The 13,937-nt window shown below is 36.6% G+C and overlaps 1 protein-coding gene across 9 annotated transcripts in view; it reads right to left on the bottom strand.

The window, feature by feature from the left end:
* TMEM260 (transmembrane protein 260) overlaps nucleotides 1–13,937 on the bottom strand; it is a 61,860-nt gene that overhangs the window by 43,582 nt on the left and 4,341 nt on the right. For 7 of the 9 annotated variants that reach the window (XR_009152713.1, XR_009152714.1, XM_058162993.1 and 4 more), the window contains exons 2-3: nucleotides 8,479–8,510; nucleotides 7,524–7,675 (exon numbers count right to left, since the gene is read on the bottom strand). The exons of 1 other annotated variant lie outside the window; for it this stretch is intronic. Coding sequence is in view for 5 of the 8 variants with exons in the window: in XM_058162993.1 (XP_058018976.1) it covers nucleotides 7,524–7,675; nucleotides 8,479–8,510 (184 nt within the window). In the remaining 3 variants the exon portion in view is untranslated. The remainder of the gene's footprint in view (nucleotides 1–7,523; nucleotides 7,676–8,478; nucleotides 8,511–13,937) is intronic. One more of the 9 variants, XM_058162996.1, reaches the window with a different exon arrangement.

The following is a 13,937-nucleotide window of genomic DNA, read 5'->3' as shown; positions in this document are numbered from 1 at the left end:
AAAGGTCAGAGTAGATAGTCACCTAAAAAAGAAATTAATACAAGACCTTTCTGTAGTCTTTTATTCCACATCCTTGCTTTGTTAAACTTAAGAATGTACTTTCATTTAAATATGAGCTTCTTCGGGAATTTTTAACAGTGCTTGCAATACACCAGAAAAAAAGGCCTTTATCTAGAATAATCTCTGAAGAAATGTTTCCAAATATACCTTTGGAATATGCTACAATTTTTTCAGGTACATCATTTTTAATTTTCTGCCTCCGATGGTGTGGGATAATGGCCACAAATGCAATCTCTGAAAGGAATAAATTATCTGCTTACGGGTAAAGAGTTCATCTTCTCCTCACAGGTAATCCTTGTTTAGCAACTACCTCATTTAATGACCGTTCGCAGTTACAACAGTGATGAAAAAATAACCCTTGTGACCAGGTCCCACATTTACAATCTTCACAGGTCTGTAAAGCAAAGGAAAGCTGAAGTAAGATCAGAAGCAAACTTGTGGCTTCACTTATTAACTTATCAAACAAATTGCGGCTCCTAACCTTTTTGCTAAAGGAAAGCAATTGTATTGGTAAATAGAAATATAAACTCATACACTTGGGACAGTTGAAAACCTGACCAATCACTTTCCCTCACAGTAAGCAGGTAAGAAAAGAAGGAAATTGGGAGAATCACGTCATAGAGGCCTCATCCAGCCCACTGACTAACAAACTCTCCGCCAAACAGGGAAGAAAGGAAGACCACAGTCCGGTGGACAGAAGTCTTAATGGTGGAAGAAGCACCAGAAAAAAGACAAATGTACAGTAAAGCCTCACCTGAAATTTCCGAACGTTAAAAAACAACCAAGAACTAAGGAGAAAATTCCTAACAATGAGAACAATTAACCAGTGGAACAAATCGCCTTCGGAGGTTGTGGGTGTCCTATCACTGGAGGCTTTTAAGATCAGCCATTTAACAGAAATAGTATAGGTCTCCTGTAAGAGTAAGGAGTTGGACCAGATGATCTCCAAGGTCCCTTCCAACTCTGTTACAGAAGAGAATAAACTGTAACTTCATCCTATCAGTCTTGAAATCTTCATGCCAAAGAATTAACCAAAGATGTACCAATAGGATTCAAACAGCATTGTAACAATAGGGTTCAAATATCATGCTCAGATATGATTTCTTAACAATATTTTATTGATTACTTGCCAATGGTTGGGTTTATACAACTCAGTGAATTACAAATGTATAAAACCTATTTTGGCTTAGAGTGATATGTGAATGCACCCAATGAGAAGTTTAGTAAGTAAACTTAATTCAAAGGCAATTGTGGCTTAAAAACTACACTGATTTATATTGTATTTTGTTCTGCCTTAACTTTAAAGATTAGACTTTCCCCATTGTTCACATACATGCAACCAACAGAATGTTTATGGTTCCTATTGCTTCAGACTTCAGCTACTGTGTGAACAGGCAAAAAAATCAATTCTGCTTAACTGTCCCTGTAAATCCTTGCTATTATACGAAGCAAACTTCATTTTTAGTCTTCAGACTTCCACTTCTTTTGCAAGAAATAGAAAGTAAAAATTAAAACAAAAGCCAGACAAGCCTTTTTAAATTTGTTTTTTCATCTCTCTATATTAGCACACAACTGCATCTTTTTCAAAATAAAGACAATTTCATAACAGGGCTTGAATTACAGCAAAAAGTTACGCATACTTTCAATTTATGCTTATATCCTTCCTTTCATGCTGTTAAGCAAACATGAAAATGTTCTGATGGTCTAATATCTGTTACGCAATTCCAAATGTACATGGAATGAATGAAAATGCTATTTCTCAGCATCCTTGGAAAATGCTAAATATACCGCTATAACTGCAAATCCTTAACAAGAGATTTATTAAACAATGACAACTTAATTCTGAAAAATGCTGGCAAGACTTTTTTTTTTTTTTGCTATTTGGGATATAATGTCTATTTCTCATCTGTTAAAAGTGATAACGCAAATTACCAGCCGCATCCTCCCTAGCTAAGAGAAAGCAATCAAAACGTCTCTTACATAAAAACATGACATTTTTTGTCAGCAAAATAAGACTTTCAGATTTCAATAACACTCCATCGCTTTGTCAAAACCTCTAAAGCCACAACACACAAAAACAATGTTTAAATTTTATTTCCTGCTTTGTCACAAAGAAAAAAACAATCAGTGCATCCACGTAAATCAATGCCGTATAAACTGTGATTTTACAAGCAACCAAATTTTAGAGAAGCAAAAAGGACAGTATCCGTTTTAAAACTGAGCCATATAGAACATTCTCCCACAGCTGAAATTAAAATCTTAAACCTTAAGGGGGGGGGTGGAATTAAAAGCATCTTTTGAAAATCATCGATTTCAGACAAATATAGAAGGAAATTGAGAGGCTTTAAAAAACAAAAACATCAAAAAGGAGGGGAGGAGAAAGAAAGCTTTGCTACCTGGCAGGATTGAAATTCTGATTAGAAGAACAAAGTGTCAGAATTCACTTAACACTAATCCACATGTAGAACAATGTCCTCCTAAGCGGGAATGAATTAAACTACAAGAGTGTCGCCCAATTAAACATTAAAATGAAACTATCGTGATCTGCAAACAACATGAAACTTAAGAGATGTCTCAAAGCAGATGCCAATAAAAGGAACAAAATCTATTACAAGAACTGATTTACATAGAGAGTATAAATGAAGAAAACGTATACGTTTGGGAGGGGCGGTTTGTTTAAGAAACAAAACCCACAACAAGCCCAGCTGTAATTCCTCACTGTACTCCAACGTTGGTGCAGAAAACCCACGAGGACGGTGTTATGTACAAAGAAGAAAAGGTTTTTAGAAGGTTAAGTTCAGGTCACCCGACAAATGAAATTGTAACAACCCCAAGTGACACTGTATAATGTCTTCTTCCACTGAATCAATAGGCCACTCTCTCCACAAATTGCCATAGAGATGGCTTGTTCCTTTCTGAAGGGGGTTGTATTGTTTGATGAGACAACAGATTTCCCATTTGAACTGCATTGTTCCTGAAGGATGCATCCTTTATGATTTGGCATCTTTAAAAAAAAAAATGAGAGACCATCCGTATTCACAGCATCTGTCGGGATACAGAATGGACAGGGGCTTTCTTCCTCATCCCACCTACCTCCCCAAGGGGGGGGGAACCCTTTCAAGTCTTTTTGGGGGATTTACCTCATGTAAAGGTTAGGAATGTCTGAGGGCTATAAATTTGCCCCAGGATATTTAGACCCCAGTGAATTTTTCCAGTTAAAATGATCTGTCTAAACCATTAAAGTAGAGAGGAAAGGAAGCAACTCTTCAGACATTGAAAACAAACTGGTTGAGCCATTCCAAAGGAACCTGAAGGTCCTTTGAATTTTTATTTATTTAAGAAGAGATTATCGCAATGTGCATGCAAACAGCAGCTGCCATCTCAAGGCAGATTTGACAACCAAATCTGAAAATATATTAGCAATATTTAAGCATCTATAGTGTTAATGCAAATTCCTTTGCAGCAGCACATAGAGTTGGCATGATCTATAAACCATTGAAACTCAAAGTACAGCAAGCAAACATTGCTGGAAGGGAATATTTCCAGCCCTCAAAATCAAAAATGCATGCACAAATATTTAGTTCTGAAGGTTTTAAAGTCTCTCTCTGTCCCCCCTCCCTTCTGCCCCCCCATCACACACACACACACACACACACACTGCACACAGATGCAGCCTAACACAAAACCAGGCCAGCAAATGTCGCCACCCCCAAATCAGGAACTCTAAACTCTCCCAGAAAATCAGTAGATGCATATGTATTAGCCTGTCTTTGTAATTGGTGGAAAGAAGGAAGGAAGGAAGGAAGGAAGGAAGGAAGGAAGGAAGGAAGGAAGGAAGGAAGGAAGGAAGGAAGGAAGGAAGGAAGGGATGGATGGAACTAGCATTTTCTTCTACAACTTTAAAGTATGCCTCCAATTTTGTACAGCTTTGCATTCATGATTCAGGTATAACTAAATATTAATGGCATTATTTTTAAACTCCCCTCCCAATTAATTTGCCTGTTTCTTCACCTCCCATGAACCAACTGAAATGCAACAAAAATTACCCCCTTCCAATGCCATTCCTTTGCAAGGTTTCAGCCTGTGAACTTAAAAAAGGTGAAGGACGAAGGTGGATCGCTTCAAGGAGCAATATTAGTTGGAATGCATTAAAGATTAATTTAAATGAGTTCAATGCGATTTCTCCATCATCACGCCCACTAATGGAATGTGAGCCGTTATTTATTCTTCTCTAACATATATGCTCAATGCTGTTACTAACTGACAAAAAGCATCGTTGCCTTGAGAGTTTCTGCTTTAAATATTTTCCTTCAAAAGCTTTGGGGCCTTTTATTATTTTTAACCCTCTTTCTTTGCACTACAGTACACTGAAAATTAGTTAAGGATGAATTATCTGATAGGGGAAGTCCTATTCATAAAATCTTAAGGAAGTGTACTTAAGCAAATAAGGGACTGAAGAGAGTTCTCCCTGCAGGCAGGCAGTATGGAAAGCATTTAACCCAGCCAAGGAAAGAAAATCAGAAAACCCTGCACCCAGCCTTCTTCCCCGCTCGCCCTACATTAATTTGAACAAAGATCGCAAGAGTGCTTGGCAAAGTACAGGACAGGTTTGGATTTCAAATTAACATTAGACGAGATGCTAATCCTTATTCAATCAAAAAGGATGTGTAATAAGGAACATTCAAAGACTCCTAACTCTTCCCATCCCTCTACTTAGAGGCGGCATTCACCTTCCTGAGAAATTCCAGCCTATCTCTTATGCACCATGGGATTTTTATTATTATATATATTTTTCCTCCTAATAATTGAGAAATCTGACTCGTCTCAAAATATTCCCAGGCATTGTTGGAGCATCATTTTCATCTTTTCACAAAAGTACAGAAACCTATCATAATGGCCAGGGTGACCCAGTGTTTTGGCGTGTGGATAGTGGCAACTCAATGCTTGGACGTTAATTGGCCAAGAACTTTTTTTTTTTCCAGACTGGCCTTGGGCAATGCAGTATCTGTCAGCCTCAGTTCCCAACCCATAAAATGGGATTATTGCAACGATTAACTGTATTTTCTAAATAAGATTAGAAAGTCTGCCCAAGAGGTTTCTGCAATCCCTTAATTAAGACCAATGTATTTATATAAAAGTAAATATTTTCCAACATTACAGAGTAGGGGGAGACTGGGGAAATGATCCAGCTTGCTGTATTTTGAATGTTTTCAGAATAATTTTTATGTGGTAATAATCTTTAATGTCTGCAAAACAATCTAGTTCTCCATTAAATATCAGAAAGTGATTGGAGTAGAATTTTGGGGTATCCTAAACACTGAAGGGCACTGCCCTCGTCATTAGTGTACCCCTATCTAAATGTTTTAAAATGTTTACTATATCAAATAAAACATACTTTTCACAGTTAATCACAAAAGAGCTGCTTCTCTTACTTGGGGTTTGCATGTGAATCCCCAACCTTTATACACAGGTTCAGTTTTATCTGTCTTTCCTAACCAATCCATGATCCATATGGTTCCAGAAGGCACACAAATAATTACAGGGCAAGTCATAGAGTCGTCCATTCGAATATCATCTCCCAAAGAATTCGGTAGGGTAATTTAGGCAAGGCTGTCTCTCCCAGCCTCAGTTTCCCCATTTGAAATAAGGGGCATACTAGCACAACTGTAGTTTGCAGGGCTGCTATACAATTCACAGTCAGGCAATGCAATCAAAGCCTGTGAACATTTCAGTAGTACAATACTATTACTATCAGACTGATAACGTAAGCCACTCAGTGTTATTCAGGAGTCAAGCAGCTGCTAAATTTACTAAAGAAAAAAAGATATTTCACTGTGAAATGTGGCCCATTCCATCTAGGTGGACCCAAACAAATTTGATCTAAATCTAAAGCTAAATAGGGTTGGACTCAGTTAGTATTTATATAGATCACTAAGAAATCCAGTTTTCTACTGTTACCAACTCCCCTCCCCAACACAGATATAGATGTTTCCATGTAGTCAAAGAGCCAGTTTGCACCAGTGGGTAAGGCACTGGACTAGGAGCAAGGAAATTTGAGTTGTAGTCCCACCTTAGCCACAAAGCCAACTAGATGATGAAGGGGCACTCATACTCCTTCAGACCCAAGAAGACAACAGTGGCAAATCACTTTCAAAAACGATGCCTAGAAAAGTGCATGGACTTATCCACATTATCCCCGGGAGTCAAGTCTCCCTGAAAGACATGTCACTATAACCACTAAGTCACCAGACATCTGAGCTCCACTTGAACAACTTTAGTTTTGTCTGGTATATATGCCACTGGTCATCCCCGACTATAACGGGAAAAGTAACTCCTGCATCTGCTCTGTTGAATTAAAGCATAGAGAATCATCTCTCGCTTATGCAAAATACAAATGAAAAGAGCATAAGAGAGTCCTTCAAACTCTGGAGAAGGAATTATAATACTGTGTTTTCCCGAAAATAAGACCCTGTCTTATATTTTTTTGAACCCTGAAATAAGCACTTGGCCTTATTGCCATGTGCTCAAAAGCCCGATTGGGCTTACTATCAGGGGATGTCTTATTTTGGGGGAAACAGGGTAGTATGTAGAGAAACCTCCTCGTATGAAGATCAGAAGACAGAAGGATGGGCAAAAGTAGCAAAGTACCAGTCGATTGTTATGTTCTTGTTTTTGTATGCTTAGAACACAACATCCAATGAAGAAAAGGGCAGATTTTGTTGACAATGTCCAACAATCCTGCTCACACAGCTACACAGTCCTAATCTGTGGGGTTTTTTCCACACCACAATTCTCATACTTTAATTTAATTCCATGCAGTTCAGTCAGTACCACTTCTAACTTATTGTACTCAACACAGGTAAAACAGACAGAATAAAGACCATCAAGAGGCATCTGCCTCCATTTTGTAATGCTAACAATTAAAAAGTTTGTCAGTACAGTTGACACTTGTATTGTTTAATATTTTAAAGCCATCTGCATCTTTCTTTAATGACAAACTTAGTTACTTCTGGTTAGATAAACCTGGTCACTGATGTATGATAATAAGAGAGAACAATGTTATCACTCTCCTGAAATAAATTAGTTTGGCAGTTTTGTGCTCTGGGTGTTTCATATTTTTTTTTCTTTTTCTTTTTTCCCGGTAAGTTCAATGTCAAATGGCCAACTGAAATTATGTAAACAGTAGGCAGTTGAATCAATTAACAGCCTGGAGCCAACGCCGTAGGAACTGCTAGTTTAATGGCCCACTAGATATGAAAGCCATCAAATTATTATTTTACATCTAACTGCAATATTGTATCACAGAAAAATATCCTTTCCCATGACGATATTTCATCTCAATAGGTTTTATTTAACATAAGGATGATTCACAGAATATATTACATAAGATGCAGTCTGCAATCCAGTCGTGTGTGTGTGCGTATATAAATAAAGTTGAAAAGCATCCATAGGATCTACTGTACCTGACAACTGTATAAAACAGAAGCGATGCTGCAGCTGCCCCCAATAAGGCGCAGAGGAGATTGACACGATACGCAGCAGAACCAAAGGGAAAAAGCTCAATGGCCAGTTTAGCCAAAAGAGTGAAGAGGGGGTAGCCCGGAGGATGAGCAACCTGTGAACAAACAAAAGGCTTCTGTTTTGAGATGTCACAATGGCAATCTAATGGAGAAACGGCTTTCTTATTAGCTTAATCATAAACAGATAGTTAGAGTACTATGCCTTAAAAAGCGTAGTACTCTCTCTCCTTCTCCCTCTCTTTCTTACACACACACACACATACTTCTGTTAAATGCTAATTTTAAATACAGCAAAATGTTTGCCTTAACATATGTGGATGCACAAAAAATAGATGAGAGCAGATCACTTTAAAAAGTGGTGACACGTATTACTATTATCCCTTAAATGGCTTGAAGTCTGGATTCAGCATGTATTCCGGCCATTCAAAAGGCTGGGTTTCTTTTTATTATACAATTATAAAAGAGAGAAAAGAGGGAAAAAACAGATGCTGAACTATTTTATTGGTTAGCAAGTTGAAAGACCACACTGCTATCGGATTACCACCGTGATGACAGTCCTTAAGGTTTTGCCTAAAGGGGATCATGCGCCTTAATAAAGTTTATTGAATAATAAAACTTATTAAAATTGTTAACCCGATTTATTTTTATTCTCTCCAGCTTATACAAAATTTGGATTGATAATAAGCCAGCTACTGTATATACAGTAAAGCCTTTACTTTATAATTTAGTTTAATTGGATTTAAAACTTGGAGTAAATTGTCGTGTGCCGTACTTATAAGTTAGAAAAACTGTGGTTTGAAAATATATTAATCTACTTTAACTCCATGCTTAATTAAACTTCCTTAATTCCTAAAACTGTTAATGAGAGCATTGATTAAACAATACAACTAATACTCACTCCAAGCTCATAGGCAGCTGTGATCAGTTCCCCTGTGAAAAAATAATATAAAACCAATAATTACTATTATGGAATGACACTCCTCCCAAATTTTCAAAATGCAAACCCTTACGTTGGGGGTTTTGCATTAATTTGACTGCATAAAAGTGTAAATCTGTGGAGATTTAGCAGCATGAAATTTTCCAAGAGTATTTTCTTTCCCCTCTGATGTCAATGCACAAAGTATTCTTTTGTCATATTTTCTTGACTCTCCTACCAGCAAAAAAGCAAAGGTGAGTTGTAGTTAGGAATGATGAATAACAACAACAAAAACATCAACATCATTCTTTAAAGTTTGGAGTAATTTAACATAAGGGCAGAGGCCACATGAAAAAGACAAAATAACCGAGAGAATTTGATTTCACAGCTCAGCCTCCGACTTTGTATTATGGATTCTTGATACTGTTCTTTTTCAATCAGTGCGGACTTCTATTTTGGAGCAGGACAATTATCCTAATAAGGATATAGTTTATTCCCAAGCGCCTTGCAAATTTTATACTGCGTTAGAATTTCCCCAGCCTTCAGGGTTTTTTTTACCCATCAGCCGCCTCTACTGAATTTTCCACTGATCATTTTATTTTGAAAAAAACAAACATAATGCAACGGTGCTAAGATTCAGCTTCATTAATATCCTCCTCAGCATGCTTCATCTTCAAAACATTATGTATGTCAGACGGCCCAAGGTAAATTTGGTTATGTTTTTACAAAGAACTTGGGGGGGGGTTTGATGTGATTTTTTTTTAAAAAAAAGAAAAGCCTAACCAAAATATCAGATTTTTTTCCAAAATTTGATGTTTCCACATGAAACATTGTTATCCTTAAGGAATGAATCCAAAAATTCAGGGATAATTTTTGCAATGTTTATGATTGCACAGGTAGTTCTCAATTAATACAGTTCATGAATTCTACAAACCGGTCACATTATTTGAATTTGCACTATTTGAAGTGATATTTTTATGGAAAATATAACTGGTTTCAGCTCAATGGAAATGGGCACTGGATTTTTTTTTAACCTAAACCTTTATATGTATACTAATGAAATGTTACAATAAACAGTTCTTTTTCCAGTTTTATTCTTCTCATCTGTTTTATTACCTTCTCTATTGGTATATTATGATGATTATCCTTTGTTGTTATTATCATTCCTTTTTTGTTTTGCATGTACACTGAGAGTTTATGCACTGGAGACAAATTCCTTGTGTGTCTAATCACACTTGCCCAATAATTCTATTCTATTCTACTCTATTCTACTCTATTCTACTCTATTCTACTCTATTCTATTCTATTCTATTCTATTCTATTCTTATACAAAGAACATACATAAATTTAAATGTATGATTAAGAAAGTCACAGAGTAGTTATAAAGGTAAAGGTAAAGGTTTCCCTCGCACATACATGCTAGTCGTTGCCGACTCTAGGGGGCAGTGCTCATCTCCGTTTCAAAGCCGAAGAGCCAGCGCTGTCCGAAGACGTCTCCGTGGTCATATGGCCTGCATGACTCAACACCAAAGGTGCACGGAACGCTGTTACCTTCCCACCAAAGGTGGTCCCTATTTTTTCTACTTGCATTTTTACGTGCTTTCGAAACAGCTAGGTTGGCAGAAGCTGGGACAAGTAACAGGAGCATAGAGTAGTTATAGAAAGCAAAAAAAAAAAAATCTACTACAGATTCCATCAATCCAACATCTTGTCCTATTTGAGCACTGCTATGACCACAATCATATAGTTCAATTACATCAATTTTTGGGTCAAATGTAATAATAATTTTAACCCGGTGGCTCAGTGGCTAAGACGTTGAGCTTGTCGATCAGAAGGTTGGCAGTTCAGCGGTTCGAATCCCTAGTGCCACATAATGGAGTGAGCTCTCGTTACTTGTCCCAGCTTCGGTCAACCTAAGTTCGAAAGCACATAAAAAATGCAAGTTGAAAAATAGGGATCACTTTGGTGGGAAGATAACAGCGTTCCGTGTGCCTTCGGTGTTTAGTCATACTGGCCACATGACCACAGAGATGTCTTTGGACAGCACTGGCTCTTCAGCTTAGAAACGGAGATGACCACTGCCCCTAGAGCCAGAAACGACTAGCACACATGTGCGGAGGAACCTTTACCTTTATCTTTAATAACAATTTTTAAACTTGTACTGTTTTGTGCATGCACTAGCATTGAATTAAGTGAATTTTGGCTTGGATTAAATGTAATTTGGTATCAGTTTATAATCACACTAAATTGAATATTACATTACAAGTAGACCTTGTTTAACAATTTCCTTGTTTAGTGACTATCTGAATTTATGACAGTGCTGAAAAAGTAACACATGCCCAGTTCTCACACCTATGACGGTTGCAACATCCCCATGGTCGTGTGATCAAGACTTGTATATTTATGTATATTTACGGGACTGCCTACTGCCACCATTAGCCTCTCACCGACCAGTGCGCTCTCACAGAGAGGGCCTCCTCCGGATACTGTCAGCTAAACAATGTCAGCTGGCGACTTACAAATATAATAAATAATAATAATAATAATGAAAAGTTTATGCTGCCCATCTCTCTGCCAAGCAACTCAGGGTAGTTTACAATAACCATAAATAGCAGAATAAAACAATTATAGGATAAAATATTAGACATTAAAACTTAAAACATTAAAAATCAATATTAAAATGGATAAAAAGTCAATATATAGATTGAGTGAAAGTGAGATCATGTACTAGTCTACTAGCCACCTCCAAAATGGGATATCTGCATTAGGGCCATAACCCAGTTGACAAAGCCAACATTTCAGGCTTTTTCAGAAAGCTATGAGGGTGAAGAATAATCCAAAGGGTAGGAGTCACAGTTTTGCAATCAGCAGGCATTTATGATCTTTGCAGCATCCCAAGGTCCTGTGGTTGCCATTTATAGACTCCCAGCTTCAAACAACCAGAGTGAATGAAGAAGCCAGGATTACAACTATGAGTTTTGGTCACCTGATGTTTTGATTAACAATGACTTGTTGAACAACTGAATCCAAAGTGATGTTGTAAGTATGTCAGAAATGTGACATTTCCCTTAGTGACTACAATGCTTGCTTAGCAATAGAATTAATGGTCCCAATTGAGGTCGCTAAGCAAGTACTACCTACATTTGAACAGGCACTAATCACAACCTACTTATATAAAGACATATTAGTCATACTGCTGGGAGGTATTTTTATCAAGAATTGTCATTACAATAATGAAAACCAATTCTAAAAAAAGAAAAAGAAAAAGGTGAGGGGGAAAGGAAAAAGAGAAAAAGAAAGAAAAAAGAAAAAAGAAAAAAGAAAAAGAAAGTAAAGAAAAAGAGATCTATAAAGAAATACCTTCTCAACCTCGTGCAAATAATATTAGTAATTTATTACCATCAAAATAAAACATATGATCTATTTTTCCTATACCCCATCCTTTATCCATAAACAAATCCATAAAACCTCATCATTTCAGTCCTGATGTCAGCAAAAAACCAATAAGGGTTACCCGAGATAACAAAATATGTATTTTTGCCAGCTTTATATTCCTTCCTTTTACTTCTAACAGTCTTAATCTTTAGTGTCATCAAGTAATATTATATATTTCTTTTCATTTCTTCTTTGTTGCTTCTCACAAAATTCTTTGAAACTTTAACAAGTTTTTGTGTGTGAATCCAATGTAGAAAAATTATCCAACTCACACTCTTGGTTTGTTGTTTGTATATTCTTTTTTATTACTAAGACATCAGCCAGTGTCTTTTGCATGTCCAAATAACATCTTTTTCCACGTGATTCTTGCAGACTGTTATTTTTAAAACACTTTCCAACTAAGTCTCATTTGTGTCAGATAGAACTTGTTCCTCTTCCATAATGTTTTAGGCACAGTCTAGCTACAAAGGCATACACTAATTTCTGGAACCATTGTTCAAAAATATCCTTCAATATGTCCAATGTTAAAATATTTTGTTTCATTTTGTAATTATAAATTAAGTTTGAATGTTCTTCTCCTTTAATTGTAATCTTTAGTTCCTTCTAGTTAGTGTCCCATTTTTAAAGTCATTATCTATTTGTGTTTTTTTAAAGAAAAACATTTTCCTATGGGAATGATTCTTTATAATGAATTCCAAAATCTCATTTCAAAAAAAAAACTTCTTAATTTCTTAAACTTGTAATTAATATTGAAGGAAACTCAACTGATGCTATAAAACTTGTCAATCCATTTCCAAAACTAATTAGAAAAGAAAGTTGAGAATTTAGTGTCCTTTCAAAGGTAATAACTACCGTTTGATCAAGTTTGATTAAGATGGTTATTCCTTCATCTTCCAGAGCTCTGAACCTGTTGGAGACTGCTGCCTTGAGATCTCCTGACAAGAAGCAACTGTATGGAGCATTTGTGGACTATCTCACAATTCTTCTCTTGTCCAGAGAAGAATTATTAAAGAGCCATTTTTCATTTCATTGAGGTCGTCAGACCCACTTTTTGTGAAGCCATCTTCAGTTCACCATTTCTTTCTCAGAAGTCCATTACTTCTGGGAGATTCAAAATGGGCCTTCACTTCAATGAGGTGTTGAATCGAGCAAAATTGCAAAGAAGGGAAGATGCAACAACCACCTTTCAATCCAAGTGGTTTCCAGGTCCCTCTAGAAGGCAGCTTAGAGACCAAGCTTCAGGTGAAGACCCCCACCCCACCCCTCTGCAGAGCAGATCATGTTGCATCAACCCTACTAAATGAATCCTGTTGGGACAGCTACAGCTCAGAAGCGGAAAGCAGGAGGGGGTATTCTGCCTAATGCTACTTAACAAGTTCATGCCATGGCATGATATCTTATTTTTGTTTGATCTATTTCTTTACTTCCATCTCTTCTTTAAAAGAACTTGCAGCAACCTATAAGAAGCATAATGAAAATACAGGGGAAATAAGTAAACTGCAATGTGAAGTAAAGCACTAGCTATAAAACATATATATTTAAAATACTGGAAGAAAAAACATCATAAGTAAATGCAAAGTCCATACACAAATCATCTGTGATTGTTGTACGCCACCCAGAGTCACTTTCTGCGAGATGGGTGTCTATATAAATTTAATTCATAAATAATAAAATAAAATAGATCAAACTATTCCGAACTGGAATGTGTCACAGATACAAAGACAATGAAGCCAGACTAAATTCAGTATCACATTGGTTCAAGAACACAGACATTTTTAAAGGGAATATGAAATTGTATCATATCAATATCATGCTAATATCATCACTGAGAGTGGGACCTGCTACAAAATACCCAGAATGCAAATTAATGAAGATTTTTTTTCTGTCCCACTCTGCCCCTCACCCTTCAAAGATTTCTGGGGAGCTAAATATTTTTCCAAAGAAAAGAGGAAAAACTACTAGGTGCAACCTATATACATATTCCATTTTAATTGTGTAAAATCATG

This window comes from Ahaetulla prasina, chromosome 1 (assembly GCF_028640845.1).
Source record: "Ahaetulla prasina isolate Xishuangbanna chromosome 1, ASM2864084v1, whole genome shotgun sequence".
Taxonomy (NCBI): domain Eukaryota; kingdom Metazoa; phylum Chordata; class Lepidosauria; order Squamata; family Colubridae; genus Ahaetulla; species Ahaetulla prasina.
This window is presented reverse-complemented; position numbering and strand designations above follow the sequence as displayed.